Source organism: Littorina saxatilis, linkage group LG1, assembly GCF_037325665.1.
Source record: "Littorina saxatilis isolate snail1 linkage group LG1, US_GU_Lsax_2.0, whole genome shotgun sequence".
NCBI lineage: Eukaryota > Metazoa > Mollusca > Gastropoda > Littorinimorpha > Littorinidae > Littorina > Littorina saxatilis.
In genome coordinates this window covers 16,318,937-16,345,071 of record NC_090245.1, presented here as the reverse complement: position 1 = coordinate 16,345,071, position 26,135 = coordinate 16,318,937, and the positions used below count along the sequence as shown (strand labels likewise).

Genomic DNA, 26,135 nt, shown 5'->3' with positions numbered 1-26,135 from the left:
TGAATGGAGGCCCGTTGTCAGTTTTCAGGAGGACTGGTATACCAAATTCGGCAAAGATTTTGTCGAGATGCGGAATCACTGTGCGGGCGGCGGTTGAGTTGATGACAACTACTGGGTACCGGGAATATTCGTCGGTCACGACGAGAAGATGCTTCCCGTTTGGGAGATGTCCAAAATCTGCAGAGACTTCCTGCCATGGTCCTGGAGGCAATGGAGACATTTGCTGTTGCGGGTGACGACTTGCTGTCCTCGCTGTGCGGTGACCATGGATCCCTTCTTTGTTGAACATTATAGGAGGTGGTCCATATTTGGAGCCGGTCCATATTAGGAGCCCTTCCCCTACATGTTCTCTGAATTATAAGTTGAATGCTGTTTGGCAACTTGTACAAGTAGGCTAAGTACTGCAGCTGAGGTTGTCTTTAACGCACAGAAGATCAGGAGACGCAGTAAACAGGTTGTCAATGGTAACAAAAAGTCTGTTCATTAATAATCATAAGTGAATTGAATTATAACAGAGTTCGCTATGACATGATTCGTTCAATAAGAAGCAACCAGAGTCCATATTATTTCGGATTCATATATGCATATATATAATATATTGAGTGCGCGGTCAAAGGAAAAAGGGCAAACCAAAAAATATATGTAAACTCCACAACGCACCAACTATTTAAATTGTGTGGTAAAGCATTTTATTTACTTCGTGATAATATATTTATCACAGCGTTGGCATGGATGATTTTATTTTACAATAATTTAACTGATACGACTGTTGTCGAAAGAACAGTGGCAAATGAAACAACTTTGCTCTACGCATGTAAATGCATATTTGCGTGCACATATCATGTATGCACCGCTCCACCCCCTTACACACACACACACACACACACACACACACACACACACACACACACACACACGCGCGCGCGCACACACACACACACACACACACACACACACACACACACACACACACACACACACACATGCAGTGGCATGCTCGCGGGAATGCACGAAGCATAGGACACGCATGCTTGCACAGAATATTGCTAAAAGTATAGCTCCTTCTTCACATCTCACTCAATCGTGGTTTTCAGCAAAGGCAGATCTGCACAAATCTTAAAATGTTCAGTCCTTTTGGCAAAAATTAATAAATAAATACATGAACAGTTACAATTTAAAACACAAGATTGAAGAATATAAGGTTAGGTAAGGCAAACACTTCGTATGACAACATCAACATGAGTCACCTTGATCACGACAGAAGGGCAGGCAATGGGTTTTTTCTTCTTTTTTTTTTTTTGGGGGGGGGGGGTGGGTGGGGGGGAGAGAGAGGGAGAGGGAGAGACACAGACTATCAGACAGAGAGACAGAGAGAGAGACTATCAGACAGCTAGACAGAGAGAGAGAGGGAGAGACACAGACTATCAGACAGACAGACAGAGAGAGAAAGAGAGCGAGAGAGACATAGACTGTCAGACAGACAGAGAGAGAGAGGGAGAGAGACAGAGACATAGGCAGAGACACAGACTATCAGACAGAGAGAGACAGAGAGAGAGACATAGACTGTCAGACAGAGAGAGAGAGAGAGAGAGAGAGAGAGAGAGAGAGAGAGAGAGAGAGAGAGAGAGAGAGAGAGCTGAATAGAATTGAATTGAACTTTATTTTTCGAGGGTAACAGAATAAGCAATGTAAACATGCTTTTTTTCATCCGTCCCTCGCCCATTGAGGGTAACTCGATTAATAACAAGAAGAAATAGAAGTTCAGTTAACTACAATACAATTTACATAATTAACATATCCAACAATTAAAAAGACATTTCAATATGCATTATGAATATCAAGCAATGATTTAATATTATATCAAAGAATTATTTACTTGTTTAAAAAAAAATGTCCTCATTGAGAGGGAGAGAGAGAGAGAGAGAGAGAGAGAGAGAGAGTCCAAAAAAGAGAGAATCACCAATAAAGAGAGGTAGAGTGTAACTGATTGACTAAGCCAGAGAGGGAACGATCGAAGAACTGAGAGCGGGAGCAAGAAACAACCATCTCGCCAACAAGCCAACCACACAGACAAGACTGCGCTGTCACATCACTTCGTTTCAGCACCCACACCGTTGTCCACTGTATCACCAGAGTTGCCAGCCTCAGCGGTTTTGCAGAAGGCAGCCACGATGTCACTGACCGCGATGAGCAGAAAAGCACTGACCAGAATTAGGACCCCAACGGACCCAATGGTCACCGCTGAGGGTCTGTTGTCCTGAGCGCTGGTTTTCCTGCGCACTGTCCGCGACAGGTTTTGTTTGCTGACCGTCAGTTCTCGTTGGATGGAGCTGGTCAGCTGCTTGATCAGCTGGTCATTGTCATTGTTGTTGTTGCTGTTGTAGATTTTTTTCTGGACTAACTTACAGTTGCAGGACTGCGGGCACAGTCGTTTAGGGGATGGTCGAGCTGTTAAAGTCTGCAGTGTTGTTTGAGGTGATGTTGTAGTTCGCTGTGTTGGTTCTGGCGATGTTGTAGTTTGCTGTGTTAGTTGTGGTGATGTTATCGTTTGCTGTGTTGGTTGTGGTGATGTTGTAGTTTGCTGTGTTGGTTGTGGTGATGTTGTCGTTTGCTGTGTTGGTTGTGGTGATGTTGTCCTTTGCTGTGTTGGTTGTGGTGATGTTGTCCTTTGCTTTGGTGATGTTGTAGTTTGCTGTGTTAGTTGTGGTGATGTTGTAGTCTGCAGTGTTGGTTGTGGTGATGTTGTTTGCTGTGTTGGTTCTGGTGATGTTGTAGTTTGCTGTGTTGGTTGTGGTGATGTTGTAGTTTGCTGTGTTGGTTCTGGTGATGTTGTTGTCTGCAGTGTTGGTTGTGGTGATGTTGTTGTGTGTTGTGTTGGTTGTGGTGATATTGTAGTTTGCAGTGTTGGTTGTGGTGATGTTGTAGTTTGCAGTGTTAATTGTGGTGATGTTGTTGTTTGCTGTGTTGGTTGTGGTGATGTTGTAGTTTGCTGTGTTGGTTCTGGTGATGTTGTAGTTTGCTGCGTTGGTTGTGGTGATGTTGTCGTTTGCTGTGTTGGTTCTGGTGGTTCTGGTGATGTTGTAGTTTGTGTGGTTGTCTGTGTTGATTGTAATGTCGTTGGAGAACTGGAACTTGGTTCTGTTGCCATTGTTGAAGTCACTGCCTCGTTCCCGTCTGAAAAAGCCAGAACATGGTTGTAGTAGACAGGTCATCATCATTATCATCGTCGTTGTCGTCGTTGTCATCATCTTCATCATCATCATCATCATCATCATCATCATCATCATCATCATCATCATCACTGAGCTGAGCTGAGCTGAGCTGCAGCAGTAGCACCAGTAGTATCATCATCATCATCATCATCATCATCATCATCATCATCATCCACAACATCATCATCACCATCACCATCGTCACCATCATTTATTTGTTCGTCTTATTAGGTTTTCGAGTTTGGAAAAAGAAATGTTCGTCCTTTTTAATATACCCAAATCAATTGGTTTATATGTTTCTGAAATAAAGAGTTGACTCGAGTTGATGTGAGTGACCACCTCCCTGTACACAAAGACTTATGCAGTGGTACCTCTAGATCTATTACAAGATCCCGGACAATCCGAGAGAGAAAACAACTATGGTCTAAAGATAGGAGGAGTCTTGAAGCGGTAGAGAAGGTATACGTACTGACACTCTAACGACAATGTCTGAAAAAATCAGAGGGAGTGTTTAAATGAAGGGTCGTAAAGGCGGTCTTAAATTGAGTCCGAAGTCGACTTCGCGAAGTCCTGTTACCGACAATTCAATGCTAAAGCTTAGACCGGCACGGTTGGCCTAGTGGTAAGGCGTCCGCCCCGTGATCGGGAGGTCGTGGGTTCGAACCCCGGCCGGGTCATACCTAAGACGTTAAAATTGGCAATCTAGTGGCTGCTCCGCCTGGCGTCTGGCATTATGGGGTTAGTGCTAGGACTGGTTGGTCCGGTGTCAGAATAATGTGACTGGGTGAGACATGAAGCCTGTGCTGCGACTTCTGTCTTGTGTGTGGCGCACGTTAAATGTCAAAGCAGCACCGCCCTGATATGGCCCTTCGTGGTCGGCTGGGCGTTAAGCAAACAAACAAACAAAATGCTAAAGCTTCGTGTACTTAATTTGAGGCTTCAAACAAAGGTTTCGCTGTGAGGAAATAGTCAGTGATTGTGACACTGACCGCAGTAAACGACGAAGCGTGTCCAGATGGTGACGTCATTGGTCGGGTCAGGTCGTGGCGTGGAGCGACAGAGGGCGGTCAGGTTGAGATCCTCCGTCCATCCCTGACACGCTTTGTTGACCAGCTCGGCCAGTGTCTTGGCGGCAAGATGCCAGACTTCTCCCCCCGCGTGACACTCCTTGATGACAGAGCTGTTCTCGTAGGCTGCCCCCATAGTGCTAACGTTGGACTGTAGGATGAACACGGTTGATACGCTTCTCGCTGTAAACATTGAAGAAAAGAGGGTAAATGGAGAAAACTGCGAAAAAGCTGCCATTTGTTGGTTTAAACAAAACTGTATTCATTTTTAGCGTCGGGACATATTTACAGTATATAACATTCAGGATTCCTACTCAAGCATAATCCGTCGCGATATAACATTGAACGGTTGAAAACGACGTTAAACACCAAATAAAGAAAGAAAGACTCAAGCATAAGGACCGGCACGGTTGGCCTAGTGGTAAGGCGTCCGCCCCGTGATCGGGAGGTCGTGGGTTCGAACCCCGGCCGGGTCATACCTAAGACTTTAAAATTGGCAATCTAGTGGCTGCTCCGCCTGGCGTCTGGCATTATGGGGTTAGTGCTAGGACTGGTTGGTCCGGTGTCAGAATAATGTGACTGGGTGAGACATGAAGCCTGTGCTGCGACTTCTGTCTTGTGTGTGGCGCACGTTATATGTCAAAGCAGCACCGCCCTGATGATGGCCCTTCGTGGTCGGCTGGGCGTTAAGCAAACAAACAAACAAAACAAACTCAAGCATAAGCTTATAATGTTCTATCAGCGAATCCAAACTGCCATTTGTTGGCGTATTCCCTTTTCAGACACGCTTGCCTGACTCTCTTTTATTAGATAGCTTTTCGCGTAACCTGTCCCCATGACGCGGACGTTCGACTGTACGACTATGAACAGAGTGAGACGCTTGTCACTATATAGCATTGAGTGGAATTAAAGGCTTTATGTTGGTGTAACTAAACTTTCTTTTCTTTCTTTCTTTATTTGGTGTTTAACGTCGTTTTCAACCGTTCAAGGTTATATCGCGACGGGGAAAGGGGGGGATGGGATAGAGCCACTTTATAATTGTTTCTTGTTCACAAAAGCACTAATCAAACAATTGCTCCAGGGGCTTGCAACGTAGTACAATATATGACCTTACTGGGAGAATGCAAGTTTCCAGTACAAAGGACTTAAACATTTCTTACATACTGCTTGACTAAAATCTTTACAAACATTGACTATATTCTATACAAGAAACACTTAAACAAGGGTAAAAGGAGAAACAGAATCCGTTAGTCGCCTCTTACGACAATCATGCTGGGGAGCATCGGGTAAATTCTTCCCCCTAACCCGCGGGGGGATGTAACTAAACTGTGCAACAACCACAACATAATTGCGACAACTGTCGTGCCCCAACTAAATAACCCATTCCCGTGTCATTTCATTTCAACTTTCCATGCCAACTGGGCTATCTTCACACTTTACAGGAGTCACGCGAAAGCCAAGGTACCCACAAAATCGACCTGACAAAAACGCAAGGAAATCGTTAAAAAAATCAACATCATAATTCAACATAGGCACAACTTGGCAAACTTTACATACAAGGAGAAAGTCAAATTAATTATCTATCCCAATCAGGTTGTTCTGTTTACCTATCTTGCGTATTTCTTGTGTTATGTCAGTCCTACTGATGCAGGTGTCGATGGCATGAGCGGTCGAAAACGGAAGGTTTCTGCGTTTGAAAAGCGCTGTATTACAGCAGCGACCCGGTGGATTGCTTTGAAACTGTCAGGATCTTATGCCTACTTCGAGGAACATTTTTGATCATAAAAGGTATTTGTGCAGATGTTATGCAATGTTCCGGAATGAGTTTTAAAACCCGTCATAGGATTGTTAACTAACATATTAAAAATCACGACTTCGCATGCATATAGACATACGTACATTATGATTGATACTAGTACTTCCATGTGGTGTCAATTTGCTTCAATACGGCTTTGGTCGGGCGTCAATCCATGATCATCACCTCGAAGTTTCAAATGGAAGCCTAGCATTGTGTAGTTCACCAACAAATCAAATTCTTGAATGTGTTCAAGTGGATGGATGCTTATAACACTTGAATTGTCCAAGTGGGTGAATGTTATTACCACTTGAATTGTCCAAGTGGATGAATGTTATAACCACTCTGAATTGACCAAGTGGGTGAATGTTATTACCATTTAAATTGTCCAAGTGGGTGAATGTTATTACCACTTGAATTGTCCAAGTGGGTGAATGTTATTACCACTTGAATTGTCCAAGTGGGTGAATGACTTGTTATTACCACTTGCAATGTCCAGGTGGGTGAATGACTTGTTATTACCACTTGCAATGTCCAGGTGGGTGAATGACTTGTTATTACCACTTGCAATGTCCAAGTGGGTGAATGACTTGTTATTACCACTTGCAATGTCCAGGTGGGTGAATGTTATTACCACTTGAAATATCCAAGTGGGTGAATGCTATTACCACTTGAATTATCGAGGTGGGTGAATGTTATTACCACTTGAAATATCCAAGTGGGTGAATGCTATTACCACTTGAATTATCGAGGTGGGTGAATGTTATTACCACTTGAAATATCCAAGTGGGTGAATGCTATTACCACTTGAAATATCCAATTGGGTGAATGCTATTACCACTTGAAATGTCCAAGTGGGTGAATGTTATTACCACTTGAAATGTCCAAGTGGGTGAATGTTATTACCACTTGAAATATCCAAGTGGGTGAATGTTATTACCTTTTGAATTATCCAAGTGGGTGAATGTTATTACCACTTGAATTGTCCAGGTGGGTGAATGCTATTATCCCGTGAAATATTTGTAAAACATTTAGAAAAACTTAGTAATGTATCTGACCACGACTTGATTGATGTACAAGATGATGTGCTTGATGGCATAGACCTTATGAATGAACAATTGAGTGTTGATATTACAAAGGAGGAGGTGATGATATGTGTAAACAATTTAAAGAATAACAAAGCTTGCGGATACGATGGTATTATAAACGAGTTTTTGAAATATTCCTCACCAAAACTATTAACTATTGTAACACGTTTATTTAACTTGATATTGCATACTGGGAAAATGCCTAAAGCTTGGACAGTGGGGTATATAAGCCCAATCTTTAAAGGTAAAGGCTCAACAGCCGACCCTGATAATTATAGAGGAATCAGTGTACTAAGTTGTTTTGGAAAACTTTTTACAAGTGTGATAAATAAAAGATTGCATGCATTTCTGGATGACAATTCTGTTATCGGCAACGAACAAGCTGGATTCCGAAAAGGCCACTCTACTGTAGACCACATTTTTGCACTACATTGCCTTATTGATATATTTTTACAACAAAAGAAAAAGTGTTATTGTGCTTTCATTGATCTGGGTAAGGCTTTTGATTCTGTGCAACGCAGTCTCCTGTGGCAGAAGCTGATGCAACGGAATAGTAATGGTAAGGTATTGAATGTAATTAAGGACATGTATGATAAGGCAAAATTGTGCGTGAAGGTGAATAGTGTATTCTCCGAGGCGTTCACCTCAAACATCGGGCTTCTTCAGGGAGAAAATTTATCACCGATTCTTTTCTCACTATTTTTAAACGACCTGAAGCAGGTTTTGGTTGAATATGATGTCAGCCTAGAGTTGCCCCTGAAAAGAGCCCAAGAAATAGATGTTGAACACATTAATGACTATATATGTACGTGTTCCTGTTAATATATGCTGATGATACTGCTATACTCGCCGAAACACCTGGAGAAATGCAAAAAGCCCTGGATGGACTAGATCGTTATTGTAAAAACTGGGGACTAAGCGTAAATATTGAAAAGACAAAAATAGTTGTTTTTTCGCGGGGGAAAATACGGAATATCCCAAATTGTGTCTTCAATGGAGTACCTGTCCAAGTAGTTTGAGACTATGTGTACTTTGGTGTACTATTTAATTATAATAACAAATTTAATAATGCCATGAAACATCAATGTTTGATTGGTAACCGTGCAATGTTCTCGTTAATTCGAAAATGTAGAAAACTAAATTTACCAATTGATGTGCAATTGGATCTTTTTGAGAAGTGTGTACATCCAATTTTGCTGTATGGTTGTGAGGTGTGGGGATATGATTCATTAGACATATTGTCAAGGTTTCAATTGCGATTTTTAAAAATGCTTCTTGATGTATATAAAACTACACCCACTTATGCTTGGTCGTTACTCAATTAGAATTGAGGTACAATGTCAGTTACTGGTTTATTGGTATAAACTGATGAAAGAAATGAACGATGGTGCGAATAAGATGTCTTGTTTAATGTTAAAAGTACATTTGAGGTTGTACCATGTACAAAACGTTAAATTGCCCTGCTTGTCGCATGTCAATACTATGTTAAATAAGTTGGGTCTATCATATTTATGGACAACTCAGAGTCTTGCCGTCTCAGGTTTTAAAAACGTTGTAAAACAAAGGCTAAGAGATCAATTCCTGCAGGAATGGAACACTGACGTGAATGCCAACAGCTTGTGTTTTACATACAGAATATATAAAAAGGATTTTTGTCTGGAAAAGTATTTGCTTTGGTTGCCTAGGAAATTCCAAGTTAAATTAGCAAAATTTAGAACAAGCAATCATAAGTTGCCAATACATCAGCACCGATTTTTTAATGCTCCTAGAAATGAAAGATTGTGTGATTTGTGCGATAAAAATGAATTAGGTGATGATTTTCACTATTTGTTCATTTGTACCGACGAAAGTATAGTGTCTGAAAGAAGAATATTAATTAGTCCTTATTACCGATCTCACCCAAATTGTTTAAAATATGAACAGTTAATGAATTGTAAATCTAAGATAAAACTAATAAAGCTAGCAAGATTTGCAGCCCATGTTATGATTTTAGTATGTTAGCGTTACACTCTAGTTTCTTTATTGGTATGTAAATGTAGGGGGAAGAATGTACCCGATGCTCCCCAGCATGTCGTAAGAGGCGACTAACGGATTCTGTTTCTCCTTTTACCCTTGTTAAGTGTTTCTTGTATAGAATATAGTCAATTTTTGTAAAGATTTTAGTCAAGCAGTATGTAAGAAATGTTAAGTCCTTTGTACTGGAAATTTGCATTCTCCCAGTAAGGTCATATATTGTACTACTTTGCAAGCCCCTGGAGCAAATTTTCGATTAGTGCTTTTGTGAACAAGAAACAATTGACAAGTGGCTCTATCCCATCTTCCCCCTTTCCCCGTCGCGATATAACCCTTCGTGGTTGAAAACGACGTTAAACACCAAATAAAGAAAGAAAGAAATGTATATGTGTAAGTAATACATGCTTTTGTTTTGTTTGCATGGCATAATGGTATTGCCAATTTATTTCAGCTGTATATTATCGTTGTCCTCTTAATGTATACATATTATATGTCTGATTTCTTACCTGATTTTGTTAAACCTATTTTTCTTTTCTTTTTGTTTGTATGTATGGAAATGTATATTGCCAATTTACTTTGGTTGTATAGTATTGTTGTATTTGTCCGCTCAATTTGTATACATATATTAACTGTCTGATGTGTTACCTTTTTTTGTTAAAGTTATATCTTTGTTTCAAAGCCCTCTGGGCCCAAAACAATAACATACCTGACTTGACTTGACTTGACTTATAACCACTTGAAATGTCCAAGTGGGTGAATGTTATTACCACTTAAAATGTCGAAGTGGATGAATGTTATTACCACTTGAATTGTCCAGGTGGGTGAATGCTATTATCACTTGAATTGTCCAAGTGGATGAATGCTATTATCACTTGAATTGTCCAGGTGGGTGAATGCTATTACCACTTGAATTGTCCAAGTGGGTGAATGCTATTACCACTTGAATTGTCCAAATGGGTAAATGTTATTACCACTTGAATTGTTCAAGTGGGTGAATGTTATTACCACTTTAAATGTCCAAGTGGGTGAATGCTATTACCACTTGAATTGTCCAAATGGATGAATGTTATTACCACTTGAATTGTCCAAATGGATGAATGTTATTACCACTTGAATTGTCCAAGTGGGTGAATGTTATTACCACTTGAATTATCCAGGTGGGTGAATGTTATTACCACTTGAATTATCCAAGTGGGTGAATGCTATTACCACTTGAATTGTCCAAGTGGGTGAATGCTATTACCACTAAGTGGCACTTGTAAACAGATCTAAGGTGGAGTACATAATCACTTACACGGAAGGAATGTGCTTTTAAAGCAGTCTTTTTCACACGTTTAGCATTGATTCTCGCCACGTTTTAATTCATTAAGCCCACTAGAAAATGAAAAAAGAACTTACGACAGAAAGGAATATCGCAGTGCTCGTTGTCTAGATTCTTGTTAACAAAGCACCATGGCACACTCTGTGACCCAGCGGGGTTTCGGCAGAATCTGTGGTCCATTTTCATGTCAGGAAATTCTAGAGATCGCATGAACGGCTGGCCATAGTCCTCAGCCCAGGCTAACCAGTTCTTACAATTCTGCGTGCCACTCTTTACGACGTTCTGGCTCCCTTTGTAGCCAGTTCCATCTGGTCTCACCTTGCAGAACTGATCTGTGGGTGACAAACAAATCAACAATAAAATGGGACAGTGCATCGAGATTGTGCTGTGTCTCTTGAACAAAATGGTTAAGAGGAACGCGTGCCCGTTTCAAATGATTCCGACAGATGGACTGGCACATATTGAGATACAGAGAGACACAGACACAGATAGAGCGTGATAGACAGAGAGATAGAGACACAGACAAAGAGAGAGACACACAGCCACAGAGAGACATAGACAGAGAGATACAGACTAAAAGAGAGACAGCCACAGAGAAATAATGAAAGAAAGAGAGAGAGAGAGAGAGAGAGAGAGAGAGAGAGAGAGAGAGAGAGAGAGAGAGAGAAAGAGAGAGAGAGAGATAGAGACAGATATATATATATAGAGAGATTGGGTGTGTTCGAGACACAGACAGAGAGAGGACTGAACTGAACTTTATATGACATGGATAAAGATTTAAGGCCAGGCCTGTCCTTACAATCTGTCCTTGAAAACACACACACACATACACACACACACACACACAATCTCTCTCTCTCTCTCTCTCTCTCTCTCTCTCTCTCTCTCTCTCTCTCTCTCTCTCTCTCTCTCTCACACACACACACACACACAGATTAAAAGGTAAACACGTTAAAAAAAAGACAGCTACCGACCAACCGACCCTACTTGTTTCGGGCCGTACATGTTACCCGAATCTAAAGGATGGTTTTTCTTTTTCTTTTATATATTTTTTCTTTTATTTATTCTTGTATTATTTATTTATCTATTTATTTATGTATAGATTACGTATTTAATTATTTATTTATTGCCTAAGAGGGGAGGGGAAGACGAATCAAGGAACTAATGTACATACCACAGTGAAAGATGTCACAATTATCCTTGGTAACGCCAGTAACACCATCAACAAAGCACCACGGTGCGGTCTCCGAGTCTGCAGGATTCCGGCAAAAATTACCAGCGTCTTCCAGGGTATAGTCTGGAAAGTCGTCTGCAGTGGTGTAGCGTCCCGGAGAGTTGTCTGCCCACCGTTGGCAAGAGTAGCCTCTCTCGGTCACATTCAGTTTTCCCTTGTATTCAGGTCCTGTGTCCGACTGAAGACATTCCAAACCTGTTCAGGAATGCAAATAGATTCTGCATTACATCGAAAAGCAGTGTATTTTAGGGTCAGTACACGTTTTTGTCATGCACGAGTCGATATTGGCCTTACACACACAATAAAGCACAAACAAACAAATAAACAAAAGCGCACACACACACACACACGCACACGTACACGCGCACACACACACACACACACACACACACACACACACACACACACACACACACACACACACACACATGCTTTAATACTGTTGATGACATTTGTTGGTGAAGGTGGAGGTGGTGATGGTGGTAAATGCTATAGTTAAAGGCACAGTAAGCCTCCCGTAAACCATCACAGATACTGTCAGGCTTTTACACACGTGCCTCATCGGGTATGTCTATGAAAAATGAAATAAAAGGTATCTTAACAAAGTTAGGATGTTGATTTTTTAGTCGCATCTGCTCATCAAAGGTTATATCTAAGCCCTGACTGTTTTATAATGCCAACTTTACGTCCAATTGAAGAGAGAATAAACAGTATGTGCATCAAAGTTGTGTTTTCCGACGAATATTCCACTTAAAACATAAAATATGGACAAACGAAGCTTCATGTGGTTGTACAGCTAGTATAAATTCATTCTGTGTTCAATTGTGTTTCGATAGGCTAAATTTGTTTACCAACCATAACAGCACTAAAGAGTTATTCGTGAAGTAAATCACTTTTTTGACTTGTATCTGACACGCTCCCCCGAGATTCTGTTTTTGTGCTTAGTACGTTCCCCCTATAAGCCTTTGTACACTCCCCCAAAGATAAATAAATACGAATTTGGGAAAATTAGCTGTTATTGAGCAAGCTGCAACCATGTCAACCTATGCTGTACGTTTATCAAATAACAGACATCTGGTTGAATAGTTAACTTTGCTTTTCTGTGCCTGAATATCAACATAATCTGCACTGTATCATCATTCAAACATCAAACTTTGTTTGCACTCCAGTACACTCAACCTAGGTGGGGTCACAGAAGTATTTCACCCCTTTGTTTCTGCTTCGAATCATGCACGCATAATTTTGTATTTGTAATTTGGTTTTCACTTAGGCCACAAAAAAAAATAGGTGTGGTTACGGTAACATAGCCAAAAAAAATAGGGTAGGTAGGTAGGCAATCACTTTTTTTTTTTAAACTTTTTTTTCTAATGTGTACAAATTAAACCTGCTTGACAGGGAAATAAGTGTGCGACACAGGCGCTTTCGCTTTCATTGCGTTTTTTGCACTGGGTTTTTTTTTTTTTTTTTTTTTTTTGACAAATGTAATAAAAAGTTATAGGATCGGCCCCTAAAAATAGGGTAGGTCGGGTTACCGTAACCACACCTATTTTTTTTAGGCCTTAAACACATTAAGGATCCCGGTCGAGATTTACATTGTAAATATCGTTTTAAGGACAATGGTGAATCTTCTAAAGGCGTTGATATAGACGTTGGTGTGTCACAACACAGAAAGCTGAACAAGTCGCGTAAGGCAAAAATACAACATTTAGTCAAGCTGTCGAACTCACAGAATGAAACTGAACGCAATGCAATTTTTCAGCAAGACCGTATACTCGTAGCATCGTCAGTCCAACGCTCGTGGCAAAGGCAGTGAAATTGACAAGAAGAGCGGGGTAGTAGTTGCGCTGAGAAGGATAGCACGTTTTTCTGTACCTCTCTTCGTTTTAACTTTCTGAGCGTGTTTTTAATCCAAACATATATCTATATGTTTTTGGAATCAGGAACCGACAAGGAATAAGACGAAAGTGTTTTTAAATTGATTTGGAAAATTTAATTTTGATCATAATTTTTATATTTTTAATTTTCAGAGCTTGTTTTTAATCCAAATATAACATATTTATATGTTTTTGGAATCAAGAAAATGATGAAGAATAAGATGAACGTAAATTTGGATCGTTTTATAAAAAATATTCTTTTTTTTACAATTTTCAGATTTTTAATGACCAAAGTCATCAATTAATTTTTAAGCCACCAAGCTGAAATTCAATACCGAAGTCCGGCCTTCGTCGAAGATTGCTTGGTCAAAATTTCAATCAATTTGATTGAAAAATGAGGGTGTGACAGTGCCGCCTCAACTTTTACAAAAAGCCGGATATGACGTCATCAAAGGTATTTATCGAAAAAATGAAAAATACGTCCGGGGATATCATTCCCAGAAACTCTCATGTACAATTTCATAAAGATCGGTCCAGTAATTTGGTCTGAATCGCTCTACACACACACAGGCACAGACACACACACACACATACACCACGACCCTCGTCTCGATTCCCCCTCTATGTTAAAACATTTAGTCAAAACTTGACTAAATGTAATGAAAAATGCAGCACTTTGTTTTTGTTGAAAGGTGTGAAAATTACCCGTTTAATGTCGTTTTCAAACACAAATGGAAACATGTTGATGTTGACGAAGATACGCCAATTTTGCAAATGACTTTGCACATGTGGTACAAGCAAAGGCTTTTTCGGCACCTTTACACACATGCCTCTGAAGAGAGCGTCTATGTGCAAATTTTCTGTTGCACACTTGACAGCTGTGTGATTTTGCTCTTGAATGCCCATTCACATGAGACTCATAATCACATGCTTTCATAAATGCCTTCTCACAAACAGAACATTTATATCTGGGTCCACTGCCGCAACCATGAACATCTGTGGTCTTCTAACGTCCCTTTGTGCTTGTAGCTTTTCCCACACTCTGGGCACAACTCCAAACAAACTCCCGCAGTGTTCATGGGTGTTGACGTCATCAAAGGCTTCGTTGTGACCATTTCTTCTTGGGTATCATCCAAAACACTAAATATTACAACAGCTTGCGTGCGATTTTCATCATGTTCGGGTCACAATACTGTCCCGCTTATACCATAGCTTCCCTTTTGTAAATAATGAACGCTTTTTCCTAGCATTTTCTCATGGAGGGGATATAGCTCAGTGGTAGAGCATTCGACTGCAGATCGAGAGGTCCCTGGTTCGAACCCGGGTGTCCCCTTGTCTTTTGGCTTGGAATCAGCTTTTTGCCTTTGAAATGACTACTGCATTATTTAGTCATGTTAACGTAACTAATTGTGTATTCTACATGATTAATTCATGTTGGGAAACACAGCTACTGGATTGTTCTGTTTTGACTATCTACACCAATTACATTGTAATAGAAAACTTAAAACAAGTCGCGTGAAGCGATATAGAAACATTTAGTCAATCTGTTGGCATCAAACTAAAAGATCATCTCCAAAAAACCGCTCATCGATGAAACTACATTCTGATAGTCTCGGCTAACCATACGTGAAGACCGAGACGGGTCACGCTCGTCTCGGCGAAGCATACGATCATTATACTCAACCTAGTTTATTCAATTCTGACCGCGTTTTTAAAGTAAACATAACATATCTATATATTTTTTTCAATTCAGGAGAAGATGAGAAATATAATGAAATCATGTTTTTATCTGTAAATAAACAAACGTTTTTAATGAAAACTTTAAAGAGCAAAATTACTAATTGACTTTTTTTTAAGCTTCCGAGCTGAACTGCAATCCCGTATCTGGTCTGAGTCAAAGATTACTTGACCTCAATTTCAATCAATTTGGTTGAAAAATGAGGGCGTGACAGTGCCGCCTCAACTATCACTAAAAGCCGGATATGACGTCATCAAAGACATTTATCGAAAAAATGAAAAAAGCGATTTGGATGTCATACCCAGGAACTCTGATGTCAAGTTTTATGAAGATCAGTCTAGTAGGTTTTTTATCGCTCCACACACACACACACACACACAAACACACACACACGCACACACACACACACACACACGCACACACACACACACACACACACACACACACACACACACACACGCACGCACACACACACACATACACCACGACCCTCGTCTCGATTCCCCGTCTTTATTAAAACATTTAGTGAAAACTTGACTAATTGTAAAAACATACACAGACACAAACACACACACACACACACACACACACACATACACACACACACACACACACACGCACGCGAGACGGAAGTTAGGAAATTATGCAGACACAGATACAGAGAAGGCAGTGGTTCTGTACGGGGGAGGGGTCAACGGCACCATAAAAACTGTGCAGCAAAAGCACAAGCTTGTAATCAATATTAAAGAGTGAAGCTGTTATACCCATGTATATCCCAGTACCTACACTTTGTCCGTATCTCTATTTGTCATAATGCATAACAACAATGCATACAATGATGCAATGTATGGGTGCCATGCGCCAGGCACTATTTTTACCCACGGTCTATTACTACGACGTTACGTGCATTCACTTCCATCTGAAATTTTTTACTGACAACCCACCGACTAAACTTCTTGAAACTATTCACTTGCTTACCGCAACACACACACACACACACACACACACACGCACACACACACACACACACCCCACACACACACACATACCCACCCCACACATACACACACATACATACACAGACATATGCTTTAATGGTGTTGATGACATGTGTTGGTGAAGGTGGAGGTGGTGATGGTGGTAACATTTTAATAAGAAGAAGGGTAAATATAGGGCGCAAATCCTAAAATAGTTCTAAGCGCTTTACAATCTTAAATATACTCATCTTAATAACAGCAACAATACACAACATAAGCGCCTCAAATCAATCTTAAATATAATAATCTTGATAACAGCAACAATACACATTTAAAAACAAATAAACTTTAAACAAATGCAACACAATCACGAACACAATACACAATTCAAATGACTCTATCGTTATCAACAACAATCTCAGATGTTCGCTACACAAAATGATGGGACACATTTTGCTAGTTAACTCCTCTCTCACAGAGCATTTTCGTTGAATAAGTCAATCTTCTAAACTGCTTTTACCACGTCTGTCCACCCTTTCTCAACTCAAGAGTCATCATTCTTCTATTGTTTGTGTTATGTCTTTCAAGTACTCAAGACCAAATTGAAACAATGCTATCGAACCCGACTGATCCAATATTCCCGCAACACCACAACACTAAATATTACAACAGCTTGCGTGCGATGTTCATTATGTTTGGGTCACAATACTGCCCTTGCTTTACTTTCGGTTATAGATAATGTACGCGTTTTCTGCATATGTCGTTATGGAGGGGATATAGCTCAGTGGTAGAGCATTCGACTGCAGATCGAGAGGTCCCTGGTTCGAACCCGGGTGTCCCCTTGTCTTTTGGCTTGGACTTAGCTTTTTGCCTTTGAATTGACTACTGTATTAATTAGTCATGTAACCGTAACTAATTGTGTATTGTACATGATTAATTCATGTTAGGTGAACAGCTACTGGGTTGTTTTGTTTTTGTCTATCCATACCAATAACATTGTTATCAAACACTTAAACAAAACATACAAATATGTAAATACGACAGACACACACACGCACACACACACACACACACACACACACACACACACACACACAAACATATATACATACACACGCAAGCGAGACGGAAGTTAGGAAATTATACAGACACACGCAGAGAAGGCAGGGGTTCTGTAGGTTATAGATAATACACGCGTTTTCCTTATATATCGATATGTAGGGGATATAGCTCAGTGGTAGAGCATTCGACTGCAGATCGAGAGGTCCCTGGTTCGAACCCGGGTGTCCCCTTGTCTTTTGGCTTGGAATCAGCTTTTTGCCTTTGAACTGACTACTGCATTAATTAGTCACGTTAACTAATTGTGTATTCTACATGATTAGTTTATGTTCGTGAATAGCTACGGGTTTGTTTTGTTTTTGACTATCCACACCATCATATTGTAATCGAACACTTAAAAAAACATACACATGTATATATGTAAATACGACAGAAGTTGCAAAGAAAAGTAGTATGACAGGAGGAAGGAAAGCAGTGTTATAGGTTGTCACATAGAGCAGACGACTTTTGACACGCCCACATAATGCGCACACGCACTCACGCACGCACCGACCCACATGCTCAGGAACGCACGCACGCACGCGCGCGCACACACACGCACACACACAAACACACACGCACGCACGTACGCACGCACGCACACATTCACGCACGCACGCACGCACGCACGCACGCACACACGCACACACACACAAACACACACACGCATACACACATCCTCACCATCGACGTAATCATCATCATCGTCGTCGCCGTCGTCAACAACAACAACAACAACAACAACAACAACAACAACAACAACAACAACAACAACAACAACAAGAGAGACTCGATCATGACCCCTTACCCGTAGTGTATGGTGTTCCGAACACCTTGATGTGATCCACGTGCACATGTTGATAATGTTGATTAGACATGTACAGTAGCACGTGGGAAGCCACGGGTCTGTAGTGACAGGAGATGAACATGCCCGTGTCGCTGTCACTCCTGACGTCACAGGTCTTCTCCGACGTAGCTCCTTGTCGTAATCGCATCGTGACGTTCACTGTAACGTCAGTCAACACAGAACATTTTTAGTGAATTTGTACACAGCTGCCGATGTACAGATACGAACTATGGTGTATACAAAGAACGTTTTTTTCAGGCAAGTCATTTCTGTACAGTGCTAGCTAATCCTGTCTTGAGAAACTTTTATGATGCATCCTTAATTCTGCTTACTGCATTTGGAATTCCATTTATTCTACAAACGTGAGAGAGACACTCGTGTGATAATAATCGTTCAAATCACACGTGTGTATATCATGTAAATGAGGTCATGTCAAGCAAGTCTGGCAGGGACCTGTTTTTCCACTGCTTATGATGCCAAAGTCACCGAGACAAACGTAATTATAGAAAAATAAATTGCGCTCGCTAATTACCCTCGATGAATTTTTATAACTAAAACTTTCAGAGTGACGTTTCTTTACTTTCACGTAATTGATTGCACGAGGCTTTAGAAGAGATCGAGGTTCCAAAACAAGCGTCTTCAATTTAGCTGCCTCGACTGCAGGACATTTTCCGTAAAATACACATAAGTACCGTATGTAGGATAAACAGAATACTACATGGCTTGCTGTTTCGTACCAGATTTACACTCGTTGCTTTTTCAAATAGTGAACAGCTAGCTTTCGCTCGCAGTTCAATATTTAAAAAAAAATCGTATAAATCTGGTGCGACACAGCAAGCCATGTAGTATTCTCTATCTATCCAGCTCCAATACTCTTGATACCACGAAGCTTTATGTGTTACTGAAAATCCACCTGAAAGCTTTCCGCTGTCTTCAGAAAGTAAACAAACAACTACAAAACAACCACAACAACCATAACAACCACAACAACAACAACAACTACTACTACTACTACTACTACTACTACTACTACTACTACTACTACTACTACTACTACTACTACTACTACTACTACTACAACAACAGAAAAGAACAAACAGAAAAGAAGAAGACAAAGAATAAAATAAAAGAACAAACAGGAAGAGAAACTGATGGAGAAACTTACGCATGAATAGAGATGACTTCAATGTAAAACTCAGATGAACACATCCACACAAATCAGACCAGAAAGCCAGACAGACAGATGCCAAAACCTAACCAAAAACTATTAACGTAGTACAAGAAAAGAGACCGATGGAGATACATACTACTAACTCATGAAGAGAGATGACCACACAGTAAAACCCCTATCAACACGCCCACGCAGATTATGTCAGAAAAACAGAAAGATAAATAAAAAAAAACTAAAACTAAAAACAAAAACAAAAAATACAACACGACAGACAAAGGGCTATAATACCATATGCGGTAGAGTTAATGTAGACACCGAAGACCTCGCAACTACCAGTGAGCCGCAGCATCACTTCTACCGTCGTATTGTTGCTGTAGGTTGTCGTTCTCTCTTGAACTCTGTCCTCCGCATCTGCAATTTCAGCTCCGTCGTTTAAAAAAAATCTTCCTTGTAAAGAGTGTTTTAATATATATATATATATATATATACAAGTATAAGACTGCAGGTTTTTGAGCGATGCCAAACAACAGAGAAGCTTCTACCTTGTTTTACATGTGCATGCGTCGGTCTATTAGTCAGTTTGCCTGTTTTTATGTTTGTAAAAGTGCGTACAAGCTTCTTCTTCTTCTTCTTCTTTTTAAATTAAGTCAAGTGTTGACTGAATGTTTTAACATCGAGGAGGAATCGAAACGAGGGTCGTGGTGTATGTGTGTGTGTGCGTGTGTGCGTGCGTGTGTGCGTGCGTGTAGAGCGATTCAGACCAAACTACTGGACCGATCTTTATGAAATTTGACATGAGAGTTCCTGGGTATGATATCCCCATATGTTTTTTTCATTTTTTTGATAAATGTCTTTGATGACGTCATATCCGGCTTTTCGTGAAAGTTGAGGCGGCACTGTCACGCTCTCATTTTTCAACCAAATTGGTTGAAATTTTGGTCAAGTAGTCTTCGACGAAGCCCGGACTTCAATATTGCATTTCAGCTTGGTGGCTTAAAAATTCATTAATGACTTTGGTCATTAAAAATCTGTAAAATTGTAAAAAAAATTATTTTTTTCTAAAACGATCCCAATTTACGTTCATCTTATTTTCCATCATTTGCTGATTCCAAAAACATATAAATATGTTATATTCGGATTAAAAACAAGCTCTGAAAATTAAATATATAAAAATTATTATCAAAATTAAATTGTCCAAATCAATTTAAAAACACTTTCATCTTATTCCTTGTCGGTTCCTGATTCCAAAAACATATAGATATGATATGTTTGGATTAAAAACACGCTCAGAAAGTTAAAACAAAGAGAGGTACAGAAAAGCGTGCTATCCTTCTTAGCGCAACTACTACCCCGCTCTTCTTGTCAATTTCACTGCCTTTGCCATGAGCGGTGGACTGACGATGCTACGAGTATACGGTCTTGCTGAAAAATGGCAGCTACTTGACTAAATATTGTATTTTCGCCTTACGCGACTTGTTGTGTCTTAATGCTGTATTTTGGTTTTGTACATGTGTATAGCAATGTCATTGTAAAGCGCTTAGAGCTTCTAGGTAAGCGCTCTATAAGTTTCCATTACAGTATTATTAGTATTATTCATGGATCCTAGCCACATTGCCTCTGTTTTATTTTCATTCAGATGTAAATTTGAAATACATTACTATTAACAGTAGTTGTTGGAGATCGTCTTTATCTTTAAGGAACATTGTTACGTCGTCTGCATACATTGCCAATTTTAAAATATATTCCAAATTGGTTTTTGAATGAAATGACGGGAATTTTAAGCCTTTTATATTTGGGTCACTGCGTATCTTAATGGCTAAAAGTTCAAGGCCAAGGACAAAGGCCATCGGTGAAAAATTACATCCCTGACGAATTCCGGTTAATACGTCGAATTCCTCAGAGATCCATCCCATGTAATTGATGCAACTTGTGGTATTATTCGTTAACATTTTTACGGAATTCAAAAAGTTATCACCGAAACCAAATTTTCTAAATGCCCAATACATATAATCTTTGGAAATTGAGTCAAAAGCACGTGAAAAGTCAAGGGCAAGTAAAATGCCTGGTTCATTTTTCTGATTCATAAAATCTGTTACGTCATCAATCAATCGAATAACATCGCTTGATTGTCTCCCTTTAATAAAACCGACTTGATCTTCTGAAATAATATCAGTAATGACAGATGCGAGACGAATTGCTAAACACTTTGCAAATATTTTATAGTCAGTATTTGTTAGCGAAATTGGTCTCCAATTAATTAGGCTGTCCCGTGGTAAATCTTTTCCTTTGTGGAGTAAGGAAATAACTGCTCTTTTTTGTGTAGTCGACATCTCACCGACTTGAAAGGATGTTTGTAGAGAATTGAAAACCATCGTCTTTAGGCTCGGCCAAAAAAACTTCACGAAACTAGCTGTAAGCCCGTCCAAACCTGGCGATGATCCGTTCCTCAATAACTGTAATGCTCTGCCAATTTCGTCAATAGTAAATTCACGGTCCATGTCAACTTTCTGTTCTTGTGTTAACTGTGGAATATTTAATCCATCAACTTCACGTTCAGCTTTATTTTCGTCAAAATCAATATTTTTTCCAAATACATCGTGGTACCATTTTGTTTGCTCTTTCATTATTTCTTCTTGTGATGTAATCATATTCCCGGAATCATCCATTAATTTGTCCATTATCTTAACGTTTGCTCTTATCTTTTCAAGATTCAGGAAGTAGCGAGTGTTTTTCTCACCCTCTTCAATAAATCTTTCTCGAGATCTTACTTGTGCACTCTTTGCTTCTTGAATATTGAATATTTCAAGTTTGTGCTTTAAATTTTCTCTTTGTGTTAACAAATCCTGATTTTTTGTATCAATTGACAATTTCTTATCTGTTTCGTTAAGTTGCTTTTGCAACATAGATTTATTATCAATGTTTTGCTTGTGTTTATTTTTACTAAATCGTATGCAGAATTACCTTATCTGAATTTTACAGAAATCCCATTTGTCGTTGGGGTTGGCCTCTGAATGGTCATTCCTATATTGTTCCAAAAAAACATTCATTCTGTCAACAAACTCAGAATCGTGCAAAAGACTGTCTTTAAATTTCCAATAAGAAGGACCTCTTACTATTAGTGTTAAATTATAATACATAATGACCATTCTGTGGTCGGTTTGTGCAACTGATTGTATTTTACAATTATTAGAACGGTTCAATACGGCATCACATGCTAAAATATAATCGAGTCTCCTCGCAATAAAAGGTGTCTTGCGAGACCACGTAAACTCTTTATCTTCTGCATGAAACAAACGCCATACATCATTCAAACCTTGTTCATTCAATAAACTCTTAAAATTGTTTACGTCTATTTCACAATGTTTTCCTCCACTTATAATGTCCAAATTATTGTCCAACACACAATTAAAATCTCCGCAAACTATTTTTCTAACATCGTTTTTTTCATTCATATAATTCATGAGAAACTTATAAAATGATCTTCTTTCATTGACAGTTGTGGGACTGTAAACATTGATAATATACAGAATTTCATCATCCAAGTGAACCTCAAGTTCCTGTACTCTTTTAGATTTCTCAACACACTTAACTTCATACGGAAAATTCTTTCGGACCAAAATCATTTGGCCCAGGCTGTGGTTCTTCTTCTTCTTCTTCTTCTTCTTCTTCTTGCTGTAGCTGCTGATTCTACTTCTGCTTTTTTCTTAAACTTTGTTTTTCTCTTGATCGTCATACAGTCTATCCATGAAACAAACAAATACAGATGAATACTGTATCGCAGCGTGCATCCTATCCTATCTTCTGCGTTCATGGGCTGGAACTTCCACATATAATAGATATATATATATATATATATATATATATATATATAATATAATCGTATTTTGGGGTTGTACGTTTTTACCCCGCTATTTAGGCAGGTGTAAAAGTTTGAGTGCGTATGTGGATGCATCTGTCTGTGTTAATGTATGCTTGTGAAAACGATTATGATGTACCGTACCTGTGCAAACGAGAGAGGGAGGCGACCAGCCTGAGTCAAATCCGCAAGAAGAGTTGCCGTAACCGGAGAGCGGAGTGAAGGAGTCCTCACACACATAGCGCACAACGTCCCGCATGGAGAACGCTGTCCAGCCGTCAGTCACCAGCCTCAGCCGTGGTATCCGAGGGGGCCAGTTGCAGGACGCTGAAATAGAAATGGTCACGCCGTGTTATGATTTGATCACTACAGAGGCTTGGGGGAGAAATGGTCACGCCACCGTGTTAAGATTTGATCCCTACAGAGGTTTGGGGGAGAAATGGTCACGCCACCGTGTTAAGATTTGATCACTACAAAGGTTGGGGGGAGAAATGGTCACGCCGCCGTGTTAAGATTTGATCACTACAAAGGTTGGGGGGAGAAATGGTCACGCCGCCGTGTTAAGATTTGATCACTACAGAGGCTGCGGGGAGAACGACTAAAAACTCGTTACGAAAACGAGACAAGATGGTTTAGACGAGTAAGATGGTAGTCTTTAACAATTAAGTCACGTGAAGCGAAATGAATACATTAAATCAATCTGCCAAACTCACAGAAGGATACTGAACGCTCTGCATGTCAGGCAGACCAGGCTTCGCGGATACCCCGCGACCGAGACTGAAAGCGCTGACACACTATGATTCACGTGGAAAACGTAGCTGATCTCTTGAATTGACAAGCCAGTATAGCGCCGTAGCGTACAAACGTAGTAGGAAAAAGTGACCAAATGTAAAAAGTGAACAGTGCAGCGTACTATACACTGACCGGTGTGCGGGACGGCTTTCACCGTGAGATCACAGATCTCCAGCGAGCTGGCTGCCTCAGCTGCCTGGCTGTCTTCAAAGGTAGCGGACAGCGAGAGATTGAGGCCGTAGGGCTTGCTGTTGGTCAGGTAATTGTAGCAGTGGACCTTGCCGGACAGCGTTTGGTTGTCATAATAGGTCGCCTTGGTCATGTTCAGCTTGCCACACGTCTCCACCTCCCCGCCCTTCGCCTCTACCCTCAGGGTCATGCTGAGTCCTGTTAAAAGCACCACACAACATGAGCTCATGTAAGAGGCACGACACAATATGCACTCATGTAGGAAGCACGACACAATATGTACTCGTGTTAAAGGCACGACACAACGCGTTATAATAATAATAATAAAGTGTATTTATATTGCGCCTATCCCTTACAAAAAACAAAAATATTTGGCTCTAAGCGCATTACAACATGTGTAGGGACTTGGTACAATCAAGTCTGACAAATACCATAACACAATATACAGTCGGTCTCTTAGGTAAAACTGGGAAAAGCAGCTTCGACATTTGAACACTGCTACTAGAAGATCCACTAACAATGCATACTGCTTTACAATATGCATCTATGTATAAATATAGTTAAAGAACATCGAGTTAACAGGAATTAGAAAAGGTTCTTAAAATAAAACTATCTAGCGAACGACGAAGAAGAAGAAGAATAAAACTATCAATGTCGATGTGTAACAAGTCATTCAACGTAAATGGCCAAAGAACAACAACGAAGCAATGATGATAAAACAGTTATACTCAATGGCTAATAACGAGGCAGAACTAAATAGTATCGACACAAGATTAAAACAAAACATGTTCCTGGAGACACATTTATACATGTATCAACTAATCAATATACAAAATACAGCCCTCGCACACTCGCACACACACGCCAGGGCACGTGTAGTCGCACTCATACACCGCGACAGCTGTCGCGCGCACGTACAAGGGAAAAACAGACCCGCACGCCGTAAAGGCACGACACAATATGTACTCTTGTTAAAGGCACGACACAACATGTGCTCCTGTTAAAGGCACGACACAACATGTGCTCCTGTTAAAGGCACGACACAACATGTGCTCCTGTTAAACTTAAAGGCACGACACAACGCGTGCTCCTGTTAAAGGCACGACACAACATGTGCTCCTGTTAAAGGCACGACACAACGCGTGCTCCTGTTAAAGGCACGACACAACATGTGCTCCTGTTAAAGGCACGACACAACATGTGCTCCTGTTAAAGGCACGACACAACGCGTGCTCCTGTTAAAGGCACGACACAACGCGTGCTCCTGTTAAAGGGACGACACAACATGTGCTCCTGTTAAAGGCACGACACAACATGTGCTCCTGTTAAAGGCACGACACAACATGTGCTCCTGTTAAAGGCACGACACAACATGTGCTCCTGTTAAAGGCACGACACACCATGTGCTCCTGTTAAAGGCACGACACAACATGCACTCCTGTTAAATTTTAAATGCACGATGCAACAGGAACTCCTGTTAAAGGCAAGATACAACATGAGCCCCTGTTTAAGGCAAGATACAGCATGAGCTCCTAGCTGTTAAATCCACGACACAATATTAGTGTATGTACTCCTGTTAAAGGCACGACACACCATGAACTCCGCAATATAACTTCTGTCAAAGGTAAACCACATCATGCGCAAATGTAAAAGGCACGACATGACATGTTCTGACGTTAAAGGCACGAAACTACATGTGCTCATGATGTGAAAAACACGACACAGAATTAGCTCTTGTTAAAAGCACGACATAATATGCGCATGCCTTCCATACAAACCTGGGTCGCTCAGGCGGAGTGTGACGGTAATTGTGATGACGTCAGTGAGGTTGTCGCTGAGGCTAACAGCCCACTCAGGCTTAGT

General features: G+C 40.3%; 1 protein-coding gene and 3 non-coding genes across 4 annotated transcripts in view; 3 read left to right on the top strand and 1 right to left on the bottom strand.

Annotated features, from left to right (window-relative positions):
• Positions 1-1,458: 1,458 nt before the first annotated feature.
• The window catches only part of LOC138966506 (uncharacterized), a 26,678-nt gene continuing 2,001 nt past the window's right edge, over positions 1,459-26,135 (bottom strand). Inside the window, exons 3-11 of the mRNA XM_070338808.1 lie at positions 26,051-26,135; positions 24,216-24,470; positions 23,436-23,618; positions 19,724-19,846; positions 18,226-18,423; positions 11,671-11,925; positions 10,574-10,828; positions 4,202-4,462; positions 1,459-3,174 (exon numbers count right to left, since the gene is read on the bottom strand). The exon at positions 26,051-26,135 is cut by the window's right edge and continues 110 nt beyond it. Of these exons, the coding sequence (XP_070194909.1) occupies positions 2,090-3,174; positions 4,202-4,462; positions 10,574-10,828; positions 11,671-11,925; positions 18,226-18,423; positions 19,724-19,846; positions 23,436-23,618; positions 24,216-24,470; positions 26,051-26,135 (2,700 nt within the window). The 3' untranslated portion in view covers positions 1,459-2,089. The remainder of the gene's footprint in view (positions 3,175-4,201; positions 4,463-10,573; positions 10,829-11,670; positions 11,926-18,225; positions 18,424-19,723; positions 19,847-23,435; positions 23,619-24,215; positions 24,471-26,050) is intronic.
• Positions 14,866-14,937, top strand: Trnac-gca (transfer RNA cysteine (anticodon GCA)). The gene has a single exon. It is a non-coding gene; the product is annotated as a tRNA-Cys (tRNA).
• On the top strand, positions 17,090-17,161 carry Trnac-gca (transfer RNA cysteine (anticodon GCA)). Its single transcript has one exon. It is a non-coding gene; the product is annotated as a tRNA-Cys (tRNA).
• Positions 17,540-17,611, top strand: Trnac-gca (transfer RNA cysteine (anticodon GCA)). Its single transcript has one exon. It is a non-coding gene; the product is annotated as a tRNA-Cys (tRNA).